At 44.6% G+C, this 20,033-nt stretch overlaps 2 protein-coding genes across 5 annotated transcripts in view; one reads left to right on the top strand and one right to left on the bottom strand.

The window, feature by feature from the left end:
- Sae1 (SUMO1 activating enzyme subunit 1) overlaps positions 1 to 3,772 on the bottom strand; it is a 62,375-nt gene extending 58,603 nt beyond the window's left edge. The window contains exon 1 of the mRNA XM_076837826.1: positions 3,589 to 3,772. Coding sequence (XP_076693941.1) covers positions 3,589 to 3,686 — 98 coding nt within the window. The 5' untranslated portion in view covers positions 3,687 to 3,772. The remainder of the gene's footprint in view (positions 1 to 3,588) is intronic.
- A 14,320-nt stretch (positions 3,773 to 18,092) lies between these two features.
- The window catches only part of Zc3h4 (zinc finger CCCH-type containing 4), a 41,332-nt gene continuing 39,391 nt past the window's right edge, over positions 18,093 to 20,033 (top strand). For 2 of the 4 annotated variants that reach the window (XM_077105781.1, XM_077105786.1), the window contains exons 1-2: positions 18,093 to 18,146; positions 19,290 to 19,455. In XM_077105781.1, the coding sequence (XP_076961896.1) occupies positions 19,295 to 19,455 (161 nt within the window). In that variant the 5' untranslated portion in view covers positions 18,093 to 18,146; positions 19,290 to 19,294. Of the gene's footprint in view, positions 18,147 to 18,760; positions 19,166 to 19,289; positions 19,456 to 19,640; positions 19,721 to 20,033 lie in introns of those variants that run through there. The other 2 variants (XM_077105782.1, XM_077105785.1) reach the window with 2 other exon arrangements.

The following is a 20,033-nucleotide window of genomic DNA, read 5'->3' on the forward strand; positions in this document are numbered from 1 at the left end:
CTCCATTTTGCAGATGTGGAACCTAAGACCAAAAGCTGAAGGTCAAAGAGCTTGTTATAAGAGAGGACTTGAACCCAGGTTTTCTGATCTAAGCCTCTACAGTATGCTACCATCTCACCCACTCAACAACTATCCAAGTATCGACATACTTGTAAGCATTAGAAATTTAAAGCAGAACAAAACTCCTATCTTAATTATTAAACATTTATAAAGATCTTGTCCTCTTGATGCATATTATCTACTTCTCTTTCCAGTCACCTTCCATTCCTCACTCTTAAATATGCTGACTCAGACATGTCTTATTGTGACCGCCAGTTCAAAAATTGTGAGAACATATATTCTGAGAAGATACACAACTCTTTGCTTGCCACTATTATAGAAAATGAATTGTCATGATAATAGCAGTGAACTTAGAGACAAACTCACGTTAATAGTTCTTCCACTTACTTGGTATGTGACCTTGGGCAAGTTGGCTCCCTTCCTTAAACCATCAGTGAAATGGGCTATGCACCTAGGCAACACTTGCAAACTCACATGTTTACAACAGCCAGGCTAACACTTCCAATGATGTTGAACTGATGGAGTCGCTGACAAACTAGCAAACACATGCCCTGTGTAAAAAGGTGCCTCTACCTAACTCCAACTGTAGAGATGAATGACATTTCTATTTTCCAGGGGAACACTGAATTCAGAAACCTCCAATTTTTTTTAAGTTGTATTTGGACACAATACCTTTATTTTTTTTATTTAATTTTATGTGGTGCTGAGGATCGAACCCAGAGCCTTGCATGTGCTAGGCAAGCACTCTACTGCTGAGTCACAACCCCAGTCTCCAGAAACCTCCAAATTTTGAGAGGATATTTTTTTCCCCTAACTTCTCCTAAAAATTTAAAATATCTCTTAATGCCACCTACTTGGGAGGCTGAGGCCAGAGATTGCCAAATTCAAGGTCAGCCTTGACAACTTAGGGAAATATATATCAAAAATATAATAGGTGCATGCAGTACATGCCTATAATCCCAACAATTCAAGAGGTTGAAACAGGAGGACTGCAACTTCAAGGCCAGCCTCAGCAACTTAATGAGGACCTAAGCAACTTAATGAGACCCTGTCTCAAAAAAAAAAAAAGAAAAAAAGAAAAAAAAAGTTCTATAATATAAGCAAACCATATTTTACAATAAATTTCTTTAATATGAAGTAAAAATGGGGGGACTGGGATAGATCAGGGCAAAATTGCCCCTGGTAGAATCCCCAGTACCCCAAATTCAATCAACCCATCGACTGATCTGGGTATTGCAGCACACACCTGTAAACCTGATGATCAGGGAGGCTGAGTCAGAAGAATTACAAGTTTGAGGCCAGCCTGGATAACTTAGCAAGACAGTCTCAAAATAAAAAATAAAAAGGGCCGGGGATGTACTTCAGGGGTAAAGCGTCTCTGGTTCAAACCCAGATAGATTTAATGGGTTATGTCCTCAAAGCTTCTTCCAGGGGCTAGGGTTGTGGCTCAGTGGTAAAGTGCTCGCCTAGTACTCGTGAGGCACTGTGTTCTGTCCTCAGCACCACATAAATATAAAATAAAGATATTATATCAACCTAAAAACTAAAAATTAAAAAAAAAGTTTCCTCCAACTCAAAGTTCTGCTTCCACCCCTTTTAGAGACTAGCATTCCTTAAAATCAAGACCACCTATGTTTAAGGCACTTTCTTCTCAGTTAATTCCCAACCTTCTATTTCAGGTGCCTTTAATCCTCTGACCAGTGACACTAATGTTTTACAATGATTATGTTCTCATCCATCACAGAAGACCCCACACATCTAAAATAAGTCTGAGGTAATTCCCACTCCACTCCCAACCCCCCACATTACACTTTTTAACCAAACACTTCTGAAAGGTGCACCCTCCTCAAACTAAATTCTACTGACCTATGTGCTTCCCCAATCCCTCACCTCAATTCTATACTCTCTGTACTCACATCACATAACCTATCACTTCTACCTCACCTCTGAACTCAACCACTCATGTACTGCTACAGTATAACAAACACCCAAACATAAATTCAAAAGAGAAATGGTGCTTCCCTGACCCCAAGAAACCTAGTTTCCCCCACAATTCCATCATTCCAGTTCTCAGAACAAAACCACTAGAGTCATCCTTGACTTTTGCCTCTCCTTCTCCCCTCCATTAATCCTTCAAACACTATTCCCTTACCTTCAAAATATATCCAGAACATATACCTGACCCCTTCAAGAGTTTCAGGCATCAATATTTTTTTCTTAACTGGATTATTGCCACAGTCTAACAGGAATCTTTTAATTCCACTTCTGCCTTCCTTAACCTTTTCTCCATAAAGAGTACTCCTTTTAAAATACACAACAGATCATATTACTCCCACTCACAAACGCTCCAACAGGTTTCCCAGCAAACTCAGAATAAAAACTACCTAACACTTTTGGCTCCAGTCACCCTATTTCTCTAATCTGCCAAGCAATGTTCAAGCCTGAGGACTGCTGTTTTCCATGCTAGCAAGGCTCTTCCCACCATCACCCCTTCCAGGGGCAAATATGGCTCTTTCCTGTCACCCAAGTCTGAGGCTTACATCCTGCCTCTTCATAGGCCTTCCCTGGCCACCCTATCAAAACACTTCTTCCAACCAGGCACGGTGGCACACCCTGCAATCCCAACAACTTGAACTTGAGGCTGAGGCAGGAGAGTCTCAAATTCTAGGCCAGCCTCAGCAATGTAGTTAAGACCTAAGCACCTCAGCGAAACCCTGCTTCAAAATAAGTAATAAGGGCTGGGGACGGGGCTCAGTGGTTAAGAGCCCCTGAGTTCGAGCCCGCGTACCAAATAGATAAATAAGTAAAAGCTCCATGTAGGAAGGAGCCCGTTTAGTTCACTGAGATGTGCTCAGGGAACAGAATAGTGCCTACGTCGAGCGCTCAGCAAATATCTGATTGAATCGATGACATTCTGCAGAGTTCCCACCCCAACCAGCCAACCCCCTTCTGCTCTGGACTACGTCACACCTAGACACCAGTAACCACCTCTGGCACCTGCAAGCCCTCTCTAGGCTCCCATTTGAGAGAAACTGCCTCAAAACGGGCACTCTTTTAGACCGGCCCGCTCCCGAGGAGCCCCGGGAACCTAAGCTCCCCTCAGCTCCGCTTGCCAAGGTGAGCAAAGGTACAGGTTCCCTCCCATGAATGAATGAACTACGCCCCCTTCACCCAGTCCGCACACCCCCGACCCCTCTGGTCCCTAAGCCCCCGCTGCCAGCCAAGCCCCACCGTACCCCTTCCGGACGCCCGATTCCCGGAGTGCCAATCCAGCTCCCTGAAGACCCCCCACGCCCCCCGCAGAGGTCTCCGATTCCTCCGAACAGCCACTCGGGGACCTCCCGGCCACACACCTTCCAGAAACACGACCAAACGACGCCCGCAGGGGTCTCGGGAGCGCTCCCCTGCCCACGCACGTAAACCCCGCCCTCCCTCTTCAAAGCGGCACCCGCTCCCTCCCGGCCGGGAACACGTCCCACCGGACGCCGCCTTCAGACCCTCGGCGCCTCCAACCACAGCGACCCTGACCGTTTCTGAGCCTCTAATCCCCACAGGCGGATCTGCCGATCATACTGCGCCGCCTCCTCCTCACTGATGCCGCCGCCAGCCTCCTCCTTCTCCACCATGGCGCCGGTTCTAGCAGCTGCAGCTCAGGTCCGGCTCTCGCCAACCGCCCGCCGACCCGCCAGGAGCCAACCGCTGCTGGCCGCGCGCCTGAGCCGAGTCTGCGCCTGCGCCGTGGGATCGCGCCTGCGTAGTACCTCCTCCGCCGAGGCTGGGACCACGTGGACCTCCAAAGCCTCCGAGGCCGACCGGCGAGTGGCAGTCACGTGACGGAGACTCCTACCCCTCCTGGCCAAAAAAATGGCGGGTCTCAGGGTCCCACGGAGAGGTCCACGTGGTTATTTATGAAACTATCCAATTGTGCAAATACTTATGGATCAAGGAGGCCAATTTTGAGCCAGTTCTGGAACGTCTACAGAAACCCCAGTGTTGTAGTTATTGTGAAATAAAGTGGTGAATAAAATAAACAAAATGTAGAACTTTGCGCTCTATTAGAACAACCTAAAGAAAAATACAGTCTTCCCTGGGTATGGGTGGGAGATTACTTACCCCACTTAATGCACATACCAAAATCTGCAGATACTCAAATCTATATAAAATGAGCTAGTGTTTGCGTATAATCTACCCACATCCTCCAGTGTATTTTAAATAACTCCAGATTACTTATTACACATAATGCAATATAAATGCTGTGTAAGTGGTTTTACAGATAGGATGTATTTTCCTTAGGCAGGATGCCCTTTTATTATTTAGGTAGATACTTATTCAGGACCTGTTATGGGGTCAATCACTAATCTCTGTCCAACATATACAGCAGTGAACGAGGCAGTAAAACACCCCCCTCATCAAGTTAGAATGTTTTTATTTATTTATTTATTTATTTAGATGTAGATGGACAGAATGCCTTTATTTTATTTGTTTATTTTTATGCAGTGCTAAGGATGGAAGCCAGTAACTCACACATGCTAGGCAAGCACTCTGCCACTGAGCTACATCCCCAGCCCTAGAATGGTTTTTAGTAATCTATGTAATCTTTATAAATATTGGAATTTGGGGGAGGGTGGGTACAAGGGATTGAACTCAGGGGCACTCAACCACTGAACCACACCCCCAGCCCTATTTTGTATTTTATTTAGAGATAGGGTCTCACTGAGTTGCTTAGCACCTCACTGTGGCTGAGGCCGACTTTGAATTGCTGAGGCTGGCTTTGAACTGGCAATTCTCCTGCCTCAGCCTCTCAAATCACTAGGATTACGGGCATGTGCCACTGCACCAGGAAGAATTTTTGTTTAACTAGAGACTGAACAGGAGTACTTCACCACGAAGCTACATCCTCAACCCTTTTTGCTTTTTATTTTGAGATAGGGTCTCATTAAGTTGCTCAAGACCTTACTAAATTGCTGAGGCTAGCCTCCAATTTGTGATCCTCCTGCCTCAGGCTCACAAATTGCTGGGATTACAGGCATGTGCCACCTCACTCAGTATAGATTACATAGAATTTTATTCCAATTTCATAGCTGAGTAGTCTGAAGTCCAGAAAAGGTAAGTAGCCAAAACAAATCCTCATAACTGGGATTCAAGCCCAGGCTTCAAAGCATTTAACCCATGTGCTTCTTGTGGAATTTACACTGCTGTGTGGTATATTAAGCTCCTACTGTGTCCTGATTTTGCCCACTGAGGCACATACTCTGTGAACCTCAAAGGTGGAGGAATGAGGGACGAGAGATGAGAAATGAAAGACGGAGACCAGGCAGAGATACACACGAGGATTTATTTGTCAAAGCTGACAAATAAAGGCTATTTCTCTATAGGAGATAGAGGCCAAACAGGCTTGGGTTCTGGGATTTTTATGGGGCAGGCTCAGGAATCAGAGCCAAGTGGGTCCTAATGGGGGCGGTTAAGGTTGGGTTGGTATGAGGGAGTGGTGAGCCTTTCTCAGAAATGTCCGTAGGTGGGAAAGGGAAACTTTTTCCTTAAAATGGCAGCTGTCACTTAAGATGGCCATCCAGATGCTACAAGGACTTTTTTTTTTGGGGGGGGGGGGGGGTTGCTGGGGATCAAACCCAGGGCCTTGTGCATACAAGGCAAGCACTCTACCAACTGAACTTTATCCCCAGCCCCACTAAACAAGGAACTTATAGTGGATATTTCTTCCCCTTGTACAGACGAGAACTTGGAAACTCAAGATGGCAGTGGCAATCCATCCAAGGCCATATTTTGTTTTTAAAAAATTGGGGGGCTGAAGCCGGGTATGGTGGTGCACGCCTATAATTCCAGCATTTTAGGAAGCTGAGGCAGGAGGATGGCAAGTCCAAAGCCACCCTCAGCAAAAGCAAGGCACTGAGCAACTCAGTGAGACCCTGTCTCTAAATAAAATACAAAATAGGGCTGGGGATGTGGCTCAGTGTTGAGTGCCCCTGAGTTCAATCCCCAGTAACCCCCTAAAAAAATAGTTGGAGCTGAATTTACAACTCCATGGTAGAGCACTTGCCTAATATACATGAAATACTAAGTTCAGTCCCCAGCACTAGAAAAAAAAAATTGGCAAGAACATTCATGCAAAAATCTGTTAAATGACTGCATTATTGATTATTGCCCTGGAACAAATTTTGTGGAAATGTAGGGACTTGAACCAGGCATAGTGGCACAGGAAGATCAAAAATTAAGGTCAGCCTCAGCAATTTAGCAAGACCCTGTCTCAAAACAAAAAAACACAAAGGGCTGGGGAAGTAACACAATGGTAGAGTGCCCCCAGGGCTCAATCCCCAGCACCAAAAACAAACAAACAAGACCAAAGTAGGGACTTTAAAAAATAAACATTTATTGGGGCCCTTTGGTGGCACAGGCCTTTAATCCCCGCAGCTAGGGAGGCTGAGATGGGAGGATCAGGATCACTAGTTTAAAGCCAGCCTCAACAAGGGTGAGGCACTAGGAGCCACTCAGTGAGACCCTATCTCTAAATAAAATGTAAAATTGAGCTGGGGATGTGGCTCGGTGGTAGAGCACCTCTGTCATTTGAGGACACCCTAAGCAATTTAGTGAGATCCTGTCTCAAAATAAAAATAAAAAGGGTTGGGGATGTGACTTAGTGATCAAGACTCCTGGGTTCCATCCCTGGTACCCAAACAAATAAAATAAATAAACATTTTTCTGTAGATCAGGAGTTCAGGAGCAACCTGGCTGGGCAGTTCTGGTTTAGGGTCTCTTGTGAGGATTTAGTCACGTGTCATCTGGGGCTGAGTTTATCCTTTGACTTGGGCTGACTGATCCCCTTCCTAGATGGCTCACACATGTCTGGCAAGTATTCATTGGCTTATTCTTTTTTTTTTCCTTGGTAGTGGGGATTCAACCTAGGGCACTTTACCATTGAACCACATCCTTAGCCCTTTTTTTTTTATTTTGAGAAAGGGTCTTGCTAAATTGCTGAGGCTGACCTCAGACTTGCAATCCTCCTGCATTGGCCTCTCTAGTGGATGGGATTACAGGCCTTTGATGACAATTTTGACCATAAGAACATGACAGAGAGACATTACTTAAATTCTGAGCTCAGTCATCAAAGTGGAAATTCACTTCCACCTGCTGTGGAAACACTTGAGTTTGACCCTGAGTTGCCAGAGAAGCAGTCCAACTGCCCCATAGCCATGGTGAAGGGAGAAGCCAGCCTGAACACAGATAGATGCCTACCCAGCCCCCAAGTTCTTCAACCATCCACAATTTATTTTCTAGACATGTGTTCTGCAACCCCATGAGATGTCCTATGCCAGAACCAGCCAGCTGAGCCCTTTCTGAATTTCTGGCCCACAGGTACTGTGAGGGATAATAAAATAATCGTTGCTATTCCAAGCCACTAAGTTTCAGGGTAGTTTTCTTTTGAACACACATAAAATGTAACATCTTAACCATTTCTAAGTGCACAGTTGAGTACTGTTAAGGTTTTTCACATCCATCATTGTGCAACTAATCTCCAGAATCTTTTTTTTTTCTCCAGAATCTTTTCATCTTGCTAAAAATGAATTTTTTTGAATTGCCAAAAGACAGAATAACAACAAATTTAGTTTAAAGATCTAGCTAGGTGCAGTGATACACACCTATAATATCAGCAAATCAGAGAAGTGAGAGGAGGATTGCGAGTTCAAGGCTAGCTCAGCAACTTAGGGAGAACCTGTGTCGAAATAAAACATAAAAATACATCCCTGGTAGTACCCCCCCCAACACAAATAAATAAATAAATGAAACATAAAAAGGGCTGGGGCTTGGGCTGGGGTCCTAGCTCATTGGTAGAGCACTTGCCTAGCATGTGTGAGGTACTGGGTTCAATTCTCTGCACCACACATAAATGAATAAAAATAGAGTTCTTTTTTTTTTTTTAAATATTTTATTTACATTTTAGTTTTTGGCAGACACAACATCTTTGTTTGTATGTGGTGCTGAGGATCGAACCCGGGCCGCACCCATGCCAGGCGAGTGCGCTACCGCTTGAGCCACATCCCCAGCCCCTAGAGTTCTTTTTTAATATTTATTTTTTAGGTTTAGATGGACACAACACAATGCTTTTTATTTTTTATGTGGTGCTGAGGATCAAACCCCAGTCCTGCCCGTGCTAGGCGAACGCTCCACCACTGAGCCACAATCCCAGCCCTAGAGTTGTTTCAACAACTTAAAAAAAAAAAAAAAAAAAAAAAAAAAGGCTGGGGATATGGCTCAAGTGGTAGCGCGCTCGCCTGGCATGCGTGCGGCCCAGGTTCGATCCTCAGCACCACATACAAACAAAGATGTTGTGTCCTCCGAAAACTAAAAAATAAATATTAAAAAATCTCTCTCTCTCTCTCTCTCACATTCTCTCTTTAAAAAAAAAAAAGGGGGGGGGATGGGGATGTGGCTCAGTGGTTAAATTTCCCTGGGTTCAATCACCAGTAACACACACACAAATTGGTTACCATTAGGTTATTCAGATTCCTATCCTTGTAAATGGTAAAGCAGAAGGATGTCTTTTATTTTATTTTATTGGTACCAGGGATTGAACCCAGGGCTCTTAACCACAGAGTCTGGGATTACAGGACTGCACCATAATGCCCAGCGCAGAGGATGTCTTTACCATGCCAGCCAAACTGCACTGGGAATTAAACACTTAGTTTCCATCTGGTGACATGAAACTTTAGCATGAGTAACTCCATTCTGGTTTGTTCTTTTAGGGTCTTAAGCAGGAACTTAGCTCAGATCAATGGACTCCTATACATTTTATTTAATACCCAACAAGTCCACATCTGTCCCTGCTCCCTGTCCAGGCTCTGGTGACCACAAATTTATTTTCTATTTTGATTTCAATTATTCTAAATACTTCATCTGAGTTAAGTCAAACAGTATTTATCTTTGTGGGGGGAGTGGGTACTGGGATTGTGCCCAAGGGTCCTTTATCACAGAGCTACATACCCAGCCCTTTTTATTTATTATTTTAAGACAGACTCACCAAGTTTACTGAGGGTCTCACTATGTTGTTGAGGCTGGCTTTACATTTGCCACCCTCCTGCCTCAGGCTCCCATCCTCTTGGTATTACAGGCATGTGTCACCATGCCCAGTGTCTTTCTTTTTTGTTGTTCTTGTTCTTGGTGATGCCAAAGGATTGAACCCAGGGCCTAGTGTTTGCAAGTATATACTGTACCACTGAACTATTCCCAGTCTTTTTCTGTTTCCTTCATTTAGCATAATGTCCAGAAAATTCATCCCTATCTAGATGCAGACACCACATACTGTTATCCTAGCTACTCAGGAAGCTGAGGTTAGAGGATTGCAAGTTGGAGCCCAGCCTAGCTTTTTTTTTTTTTTTAAATAGTGTTGGTAATGAAACTCAGAGTGGACCTTGGGCATGTGTTGCACACCAACCCTTCCTTTTGAAGGCTAAATAACTAAATAATAACCCATTGTATTTACATAACATTTTGTATGTCCGTTCACCCACTGATGGTGATTTAGGTTACTTCAATTTTTTTTTTTAATTGGGAATTTAACTCAGGGGTATGTCAGCACTGAGCATATCCCCAGCCCTTTTTTTTCATTTTGAGACTAGGTCTCCCTAAGTTGCTAAGGCTGGCTTTAAACTTGTGATCCTCCTGCCTCAGCCTTCCTAGACACTGGGATCACAGGCATGTACCACCGTGCCTGGCCCATCTTTTGACTATTGTGAATAAATAGTTATGAATTTGGTGCGCAGATGTTTTTTAAATATTTTTGTAGTTGTAGATGGACAGAATGCCTTTATTTTATTTGTTTATTTTTATGTGATTTTGAGGATTGAACCCACGGCCTCACACATGCTAGGCAAGCGCTCTGCCATTGAGCTACAGCCTCAGCCCTGCGCAGATATTTTTGAGACCCCTTTTTCAGTTCTTTTGGATCCACACCCATGGGACGGCTTGTTTTTTAGCAACAACTAATCAGAATGGTTGTCAAGGGGTGGGGGTATAGCTCAGTTGGTAAAGTGCTTGCCTCACATGCACAAGGATCTGGGTTCAATCCCCAGCACCAAAAAAAAAAAAAAAAAACGGAAGAAGAAGAAGAAGAACTGTTGTCAACTTAAGGTTCCAAAACTTGCAAAGGGTAGACAGCAGTTATCCAGTAGTTTGAGTTCCTGGGTTTGAGGAGTACGTAATTACCTCCACCCAGGTGACTGTTCACCACTAACCAAGGCAGGGACTCTCAGTCCCACCTGCACATTAGCATCACCTAGGGAGCTTTGCAGCAAATGCAGTGCCCAGACCCTTCCTGCAGAGAGTCGCTAACTGGTCTGGGGTGGAGCTGAGACATTGGGATTTTTATAAAACGCTCCCCAGATGATTCTAAAATGCATTCAGGGTGAACCACGGAACAAGTCCCACATACTGCTTCATTCTGGTCTAGATTCTTTTCTTCTTGTGAGAACCAAATTACACTTTGGGCTGGTAGAGTGCTTGCCCAAGCAAGGCCCTAGGTTAGGTCCCCAGCACCACAAAGTGAAAAACAAGAGAGCAGTAGGTTATTTACGTGCGGGTGAAACTGTTTTCTGCCTCCTGTCTTTTTTTGTTGTTGTTGCTGTTAACTACATTGGCCAGACTGGTCCTGAATTCCTAGACTCAAAGAGACTCTCCTGACTCAGCCTCCCTGGTTATTTGGACTACATGTGTGCAGCATCATGTGCAACCACTTTTTCTTTTTAAAAAAATTTTCTCGTGCTGGGGACCAAACCAATGGAATTGCACATGCTACTGACGTGCTCTATGACTGAGTTACACCCCCAACCCCAACTCTAACTAAATAAGTTCAAGTTCTGAGGTTCCAGTAGAGATGTGAGTTTGGGAAAAAATGCTAATCTAGTACAGGTATAAATGCATATTTTCAAACACATAATGGCATATGTAGAAATAACTGTAGCTGCATATATGTGGATATATATATATACACAGAGAGAGAGATATACATATTCATATATATATATATATATATATATATATATATGAACATACATATATGATATTAAGTCTGGGATTTGATTAAATAATTCAGCAGGTTTGGAGGTGTTCTGAGGATGGGAGTAAAGAAAAAAATGAGGGCTGGGGTGTAGCTCAGTGGCAGTCCCAGTTACATGTTCAGCACCACAAACAAACAAACCCCCAAAACAAAGTGCCTTGGTGAGCACCTGTAATCCTCAGGAGACTGAGGGAGGAGGATCTTAAGACCAGGCCAGTCTCAGCCATTTAGTGAGACTCTGACTCAAAAAAAAAAAAAAATGTGGTAGAGCATCCCTGGTTCATTCCTCAGTACCAAAGGGGAAAGAAGAGCTGGAGATATACCTCAGTTGGTGGAGTGCTTACCTCACATGCACAAGGCTATGGATTCAATCCCCAGCACCATAAAAAGGGGGGAAAAAAAGCAAAGGCAAAAGAAAAAGTTGAGGGAAAGAAAAGGACCGTGGCTGTTTTGAGTTGAAGATTATTGAACTTGGGTAGTGCGTACATGATTTTATTTATTCTTAATTTTATTCATTTTATTTTATTCCTCCTACAATTTTTGTATCTGTTTGAATTTTTCAATAAGAATAATCTCTTTTCTATCCTGCTCTTAAGCTTCTGACTCTAAAGCTCTTGCCTTTTGGTTTGTTTTTCCTTGAGATTGAAAAATTGCCAATTCCAAGATCAAATAACCTCTTCCTGCAGGAAAAGACATTTAGAAGTCACAGAATCACCAAACAGCAGAGGGTTGTATCATGTGTCTATTGGATAAGCCTCTGGAAATAAACATTTCCACTCATTACATTATTAAAGTGAAATGCACATGTATCCTGAAAAGAAAAATAAAGGAAGTTAGAGCTATTTCAAGGAACAACAACAACAAAAACCCTTAGTTTTAAATGGTTTAGGAGTTAATGTATCAACTTTGAAAATGATCCCAAAGATCCATGGCCTGTAGTTATTTGTAATTGGTCAGGGAGTGACTGACCTGAGCCATTCCATTGTGTATGCAGCAATTCTTATAAAATGATTACTCTGTGAAAAATAGTGCTGAAAATACAGCTAATTGCACTCTATATTATTTTTTCTTGTATGTATAGACCTACTAAAGATTTTAAAGGATTCGCCTTTTTGCCTTTGCTCTCCTCCCTTATATTTTTTGAGTTTATGGGGAAAATGAAATAAAATGGTATAGCTTTTACTTTTTTTCCCCTTTTTTTAATGTGGTTTTGAGGATCAAACCCAGGGCCTTGTACATTCATGGCAAGCATTCTACCAGCCAAGCTATATCCCTAGCCCTGAGGTAGAATGCTTGCCTAGCATGCATGAGGCACTGAATTCGATCCTCAGCACCACATAAAAATAAAATATATTGTGTCCATCTACAACAAAAAAAATTTAAAAATGATATAAAAATTTGTATTGATTAAAAGAGAAATAATAAATAAAAATTTAAAAACTTTCATGTTAAGGTGATCTGATCATGGCCTATAATCCCAGCAACTAAGGAGCCTGAGGCAGAAGGATCTGAAGTTCAAAGACAGCCTGGGCAAGTTAGCCAGATTCTGTGTCAAAATAAAATATTTTTAAAAAGGGCTGATCACAGTGGTACATGCCTGTAATATTAGCAGCTGGAGAGGATAAGGCAGGAGGATTATGAGTTCAAAGCCAGCTTCAGCAATTTAGCAAGACCCTGTCTCTAAATAAAATATAAAAAAGGGCTGGGGATGTGTCTTGGGGTTAAGCGCCCCTTCGTTCCCCATACCAAATAAAATAAAATTAAAAGGGATGGGGATGATGTAGTTCAGGGGTAGAGCGCTTGCCTAGCATACTTAAGTCCCTGGGTTTGATTTTTTTTAAAGAGGGGCAGTAGTGGCTGAGAATATAGTTTAGTGGTAGAACATCAGTGGGTACAATCTTCAGTACACAGGAAAAAAAATTTTGAGATGAAATTTGCATGATTTAAAATTAGCCCAAAGTGCACAATCCGATATTTCATTTCCCAAAAGTGATGATATGTATATCTCATAAACTGCCAAGAATCTATCATGACTTTATTAGGAACAGGTGGTGTGAGGCCCTGGGATTCCCAGCACTTCAAAAAACAAAAAAGATTTCAATGTAACATATTAATTTATTATTATTATTATTATTATTAGTAGTAGTAGTAGTAGTAGTACCAGGGATTGAATTCAGGGGTGCTCAAATCCTGAGCCACATCCCCAGCCCTTTTTAGTTTTTTTTTTTTTTTTTTTTTTAATTTTGAGACAGGGTCTTGCCTAGTTGCTTAGGGCCTCTCTAAATTGCTGAGGCTGGCTTTGAACTTGTTATCCTCCTATCTCAGCCTCCTGATTTGCTGGGATCTCAGGCATGCCCCACTTTGACAAGCACCAGTCCTATTATTTTACAGGCTTTGTTCACTAGGTGAACATTCATTGTTAGACTGCAGAACTCTAACCATCCCTGGAAACAAATCCTTATCATTATCACTAATGCCCCCCAAAAGGGCAAATTTCCAAAATGCTCCCAAGGGAGCAATACTTTCCCTTGACAATCAGTTGACTACCTAAAACGACTCATTAATTTCCCTCAATAATTCCCAATATGTCCTCGAGGGGGCGACATCATCCCCTTGAGAACCAGGTAGACCAATAATTTCTCTCCCAGACTAGACACCTCCCCCAATAAATCCAGGGTTGGATTGGAAGAAAGGGAAATAACTATTGGTTGGTTGTCATTAGGGTCCAAAAGGATATAATGCCTCTCTTTTGACCAGTGGTTTCCCTTCTTCTGCAAGTGACTCCTGAGTTGATGGTGGTGTTTCTTCTACACTATGTTGGATATCTTCTCTGTAAAGAGCTTCGTTCCTTTATTTTGCACTGAGGATTGAACCCAAGCCTCAAGCCTTCTAGTAAGTGCTATACCACTGAACTACTTACCCAGCCCTTTCCCCCCAACTCTTGCCTCCCTTTCCTCACACTTTTTAATTATATTTTGAGACAGGTTCTCACTAAGTGGCTCAGGCTGATCTCCAATTTGCCATTCTCCTGCCTCAGGCTCCCACGTCTGTAGGATCACAGGCCCTTGCTCTATACCCAGCTGGCTAAAGATCTTTTTATCTACAGTGCAAAGAACCCACCCTAAGGCTATTCCTGGAACTAGAAAGAAAAGTCATTCATCAGAATAATGTACCAAGAGTAGGAAGACATATATCATAGAAATATTAGTTAGACTTACAGGAATTTGAGAAAATTCTATCATAAAATTTTAAAAATATATGCAGAGAAGTGTGCCTCAGAGACATTTTGGAAGTATAGGGGAATAGGTATATTGGAATTTTTGTTTTTCCTAAATGGAAAGTTGCTGAAATTTGATACCCCCTTCTCGTCTACACACACACACACACACACACACACACACACACACACACACGCATGCAGGAAGAGGGAGAGGGAGAGGGAGAGGGAGAGGGAGGAGATATCTACCTTTGGCTCTTGGAGTTTTGGAGGCAACTTGGATCATGGTTGGGAGACCTTACTTATCAGCAAAGAGCTGTAAAGCTGGTGGGTCCCTGGGCAGAAGGAGGTTCTCTAGTTGTTCTGGGATATTGTGCAAATGATTTTGCCTTTGGGGTCTCATACCCAGCAGATCCAGTTCTCAAAAAATATATATCAAATGAAGATAGTAAATCACTACAACACATTCATCTATTCTATGGATGGACACTTGGAAGTTTTCTGGGATTCTTTCATTTAGTGTGGTCACAAACCTTCTTGTTCATGCCTTTTGGTTGATTTTGTTTTGTATCTATTTCTATTGCCATGTATTTTTTTTTTTGACCCAGGGGCACATTAATCACCATGCCACATCCCTAGCCCTTTTAAAATTATTTTTATTTTGAGACAGGGTCTCCCTAAGTTGCTTAGGTCCTTGCTAAGTTGCTGAGGCTGGCTTTGAACTTGCAATCCTCCTCAGCCTCTTGTGCTGTATTCTTTTGGGTGGAACTATTGAAGTATAGTATGGCAATACCTACTAACCCAATTTCCAAAGTGGTATAGTCCCACAAGCAATGTAGGAGTGTTTCAGTTGATTTGCATCATCACTAATATCTGATTTACTCTCATTGGGTTTTGTTCAGTTTTGGTGCTGAGGATTGAATTCAAAGCCTCACACATGCTAAGCACATGCTCTAACACAGAGATCCATCCTAGCCCTCCACTGAGGAATATTAGACAGAAATGAGCATGAGCTGATTATTACTGTATGCCACAAATATTCTGAAGCACGGGCTGGGGTTGTGGCTCAGTGGTAGAGCGCTTGCCTCACATGCATGGGGCACTGGATTTGATTCTTAGCCCACATAAATAAGTAAAATAAAGGTGTTGTGTTCATCTACAACTAAACATTAAAAAAAGGAAAAAAACCTTGCATTAAAAAAAAATATGTTGCCACATGCTAAGCAAGTGCTCCACCATTGAGCTACATCCCCAGTCCTTTTCAAATTTTATTTTGAGACAGGTTCTTATTGTGTTACCCAGGCTGAACTAGAACTTGCAATCCTCCTACCTGAGTTTCCCCAGTAGCTGGGATTATAGGAATAGTTGGGATTACAGGTGTGTACTTCTGGACCCAGCTGGCTCCATAGTCAATATAAATTCAATATAAACAATTGATGAGGGGCTTGGGATGTGGCTCAGTGATAGAAGTACTTGCCTAGCATGTGTGAGGCTTTATGTTCAATTCCAAGCACTGTTGAAAAAAAGAATTATGATTTCTTCTTCTTTTTGGTATTTGGGATTGAGCCCAGGGGCGCTTAATCACTGAGCCACATTCCTAGACCTTTTTATTTCTTTTTTTCAATATTTTTTTAGTTGTAGGTGGACATAATACCTTTATTTTATTTGTTTATATGTGGTGCTAAGGATCGAACCCAGGACCTCTCATGGCTACAACCCCAGCCCACCTTTTAATTTCTTATTTTGAGACAGGATCTTGCTAAGTTGCTTAGGGCCTCACTAAGTTGCTGAGGCTAGCTTTGAACTCAAGATCTTCCTGCCTCAGACTCTTAATCTGCTGGGATTACAGGAGTGCACCACTGTGCCCTGGAACAGCTATGGTTTCTTTCTCCAAATTGTCATTATAAAAGTGTTATGGGGCTAGGGCTGGGGCTCAGTGGCAGAGCACCCGCCTCGCACATGTGAGGCACTGGGTTCAATCCTCAGCACCACACAAAAATAAATAAACAAAATAAAGATATTGCGTCCATCTATAACAAAAAAAAATATTTAAAAAAAAGTGTTATGGGCACTTAACTCTGGCAGAAATTTTCAGCAGCTCTCTAGCCTTGATGCTGGCAGGTGCAGAACATAGAATTTGTCCCAGGAAATGGTCTTTTTTAAAATATTTTTTTAGTTTTAGATGGACACAATATCTTTATTTTATTTTTATGTGGTGCTAAGGATCGAACCCAGTTCCCCACACATGCCAGGCGAGCACGCTACCATTTGAGCCACATCTCCAGCCCCAGGAAATGGTCTTTTTGGGCTCAAGCATTTTGGTCAATCATGAGATTTGCTGACCTATTCGCATTTCCCATTACCTAAAAGAAGATAGCCCTGGAAAGGTGTGGAATGGTCTGTTGAACTTCCATGATGACCTAGCTGGGTACCATACCTTGAAATACAGGTGTTGTCCTCTCAGATATGGTGTATGTTTTCAACTGGTGTTGTATTATCCATAAGTAGAATACAGGGCATCTATAAATCGAGGCACCTAGAGGGAAGAATGGCACCTTTCCCAATAATACATAATGACCCATTGCAGTATCCTCCTCCTCCTTTTTTTTTTTTTTTTTCCTCTCTCTCTGTACTGGGCATTGAACCCAAGGCCTCTCATGTGCCAGGCAAGCACGCTAATAATGAGCTACATCCCTGGCCCTGAATTCTTTCTTTTCACTCCCACAACCCTGCACTATTAGTTCTTGGCATTTTAACAGACTTTTTGGGAGAACTTAGTTATGAGCAGGTGGCAAATTTCATTACAATCTTGCATTCAAGGAAAAGGTTCCCCTGTACCTTGTACTTCAATTAAAAGATTTGCTCTTGTGAGGACATTTTATAGGAGTAGGGAATAAAGATAATCATCATTACATTAGGGACTGGATGCAGAAAAAACACTGTGGTTAGAGGTCAGAAGACTGGCTAGCTGTCAGCCATCGGGTGGTGGGCCATCAATTTCTTAGAACAAGTATCATCCCTTACAAGTTTAAGCATTTTATCAAGAATGCTACTTTTATCCCTGAAGGAGGTTGTAAATTACGGCTCCCAAAAGCTTGAGACCCAGAACAGATTTGGGAATTTTCTTTCTTTTATATCAGGATCTATATACCAGGGAATCACATGGCGCCTCTGTCTTCATACTTATCAATCATGCCACAAAGGTTTTCTCTCTGTTCCTGGAAGTTGATCCTTGCCTCCTCAAGGCCTGGAATAAGCAGTTTTTTTTGGCCTGAAACCTTCTCCACTCTTTCATGTTCCAGCGTAAACAGTCATCCTAAGGGTTCCCTGACACCACTCCCTTTATTATTTGGTGACCAGTTCCTTCCCCTGGGACATTATCGGTTAGTTACTAAGTTCCATAAAGAAACCATTGCCCAGCACAGCGGCTGGCACTGTAGAAAGAGCTGATAGATACTGAACGAAAATCCCTGTATGGAAATAGGACTGAACACTTGTGCAGGAGGCAACGGAATCTAGCCCTGGCTTGCTGTGTTCTTATGATATTGAGCCAATTTAGCCTTCATCTACAAAATGGGGACAATAGCAGTTCTCCTTACGATAGTTGGGAAGATCAAAAGATTGTGTTTATACATGGCTTATCTACTAGTTCAAGGTTTCAATTTTGAAGGCACTTCCAAGCATCGTACCCACCCACGGATGACGTCATCGATCGAGTTAGCCAGTGATGTCATCTCCGGGCCAGCTTCGCACCCGCCCTTTCTCCGGAAACCTCCGACTCCAGGGACAGGCCTCCAGCTTTCGGTTATTTTTTTTTCCTTCAATTTTCTCACCTAAAAGCTTTCGACTCTTCATGCCTTCCTTTAATCTAACAATTTTCGATTCTTCCCGCTTGCTCCGGGGCGAGTTCCTCAAAATCATTTACTCTCAATTAATCTCCTCTCCAGTCCTACTCCTGTCAATTCTCTTAACCCCATTACCCGGCTCGGTCTCTTTCGGCTATTTCCGTCTCCCATCGCCTATCCTTACAGTGTCTTCGTCCCTTTCCGGATTCTCTCAGTTCCTGGCACTTCCCGAGTCTCGATCCTGTTCGGCAATTTCCGGTTCCCCGTTTTCTCTCAAGTCCCACCGCCATCCTCACATTCGGCTCTTTCCGTCTCGCCTCGATTTCACGTGCTTTGGTAGCAGAGACTACTTTCGGCTTTTTCTGGCTCATCACAACCCCCTGTTTCTTTCTCATATGCTTTCGGCTTTTTCCGCCTCCCCTCGGCCTCGCCCTTTCCCTTCGACTCTTTCCGGTGGCCTTCGGGCAAGCAGTCTCTGCCCCCTACTCCGCGTGACGCGGCCTGGGCCTCCGCCTCTCAGTTCCCCCTCCCTCCTCGCCCTTCCTCCCGCCTCAGTCTCTGGGCTCGTCCCGGCCGTATCGCCATTTTGTGTGAATTCCTGACTGCGGCGGGGGCCGGGAAGCCGGGGAACCTAGGGCGGGCAGGCAGACAGTCGGCCGGTCTCCGCGGCCCGTTCCCTCTCTCCCTAAAATCCCCCCCCTTTTTTTAACCTCACCTCGCTCGCTCTCCTCTTCTCCCCTTCCCCCTCGCTTGCTCCATTGCGCGCGGCCTGCGCTAATTACACCCAACACCCACCAGTGTCCGTGTCTCCCGGGTTTCCCGCCCCCGGGCCCGCAGGCGTGTGTGTGTGGGGGCTCTCGCCCCGATGAGGGCCCCGCGCCCGTGAGCGAGTTACCGCAGGGCGGGCTGCAGAGAAAGCAGGCGGCGGGCGGACGCCCGGGCCTAGGCCGCGCGGCCTACGCGGAGGTCGGCGCAGAGGTGATTCCGAAACCGAAAAAATATATACCTAATTCCCATCAGGAGCCCAGAGAGCTGAAGTGTGCCCCTCCCGCCACGCCCAAGCAGTCCTTTTTCGTGCATTAACATCCCCTCCCCCCCAAAGGAACTATGGAGGCCGCGCCCGGGACCCCCCCGCCGCCGCCATCAGAGTCGCCGCCGCCGCCATCGCCACCGCCGCCATCAACGCCTTCGTCTCCTCCGTGTTCCCCCGATGCCCGCCCGGCCACCCCGCACCTCCTCCACCACCGCCTCCCGCTCCCTGACGACAGGTCAGGCCCCCGGCCGGGCCGGGGCAGCGTCCCCGGGGGGAGGAAGAGGAGGAGGAGGAAGGGGGGCGGCCGCCATGTTGGGCCGGGCCGCGGAGGAGGAGGAGGAGGAGGAGGAGGAAGGGCGGGGTCGGTGGGTGTCTCTCGCTCGCTAGCTCTTTCTCGCTTGCTTTCTCTCCCGGCCTCATGCGTTTCCCCCCCCTCGCGGCGCTCGCCCGCTCTCCCTCGCTCTCGCTCTGTCTTTTTTGGGCGCCATGCTGAGGGGAAGGTGAGGAGGCGCCCCCCGGGCCCCCCGCGCCCGCCCTGGGGAGGGGGCGCCGGGGGGCGCTGCGGAGGCCCACCGGGGTCTTGGCTGCCCCAGCGCCGGGAGCTGGCAGCCAGCGGCCCGCCTGCCCGTCGCCTGGCTTCGGGAAAGGGGATGGGGGAGGGGCTCCCGTCCCTTTTTGGGGGGCTCTTGAGCAACAGCCCCCCTTTAGGTGTTTGGAGTTGGGGGTCTCCCAGCCCCTGGCAGTATCCTTTCTCCTGAGGGAGGTGTGCCTTGCTGTACTTGGATAGGTACCCGAGCTTTCTTAGGAGGCAGA

Source organism: Callospermophilus lateralis, chromosome 18, assembly GCF_048772815.1.
Source record: "Callospermophilus lateralis isolate mCalLat2 chromosome 18, mCalLat2.hap1, whole genome shotgun sequence".
Classification (NCBI taxonomy): domain Eukaryota; kingdom Metazoa; phylum Chordata; class Mammalia; order Rodentia; family Sciuridae; genus Callospermophilus; species Callospermophilus lateralis.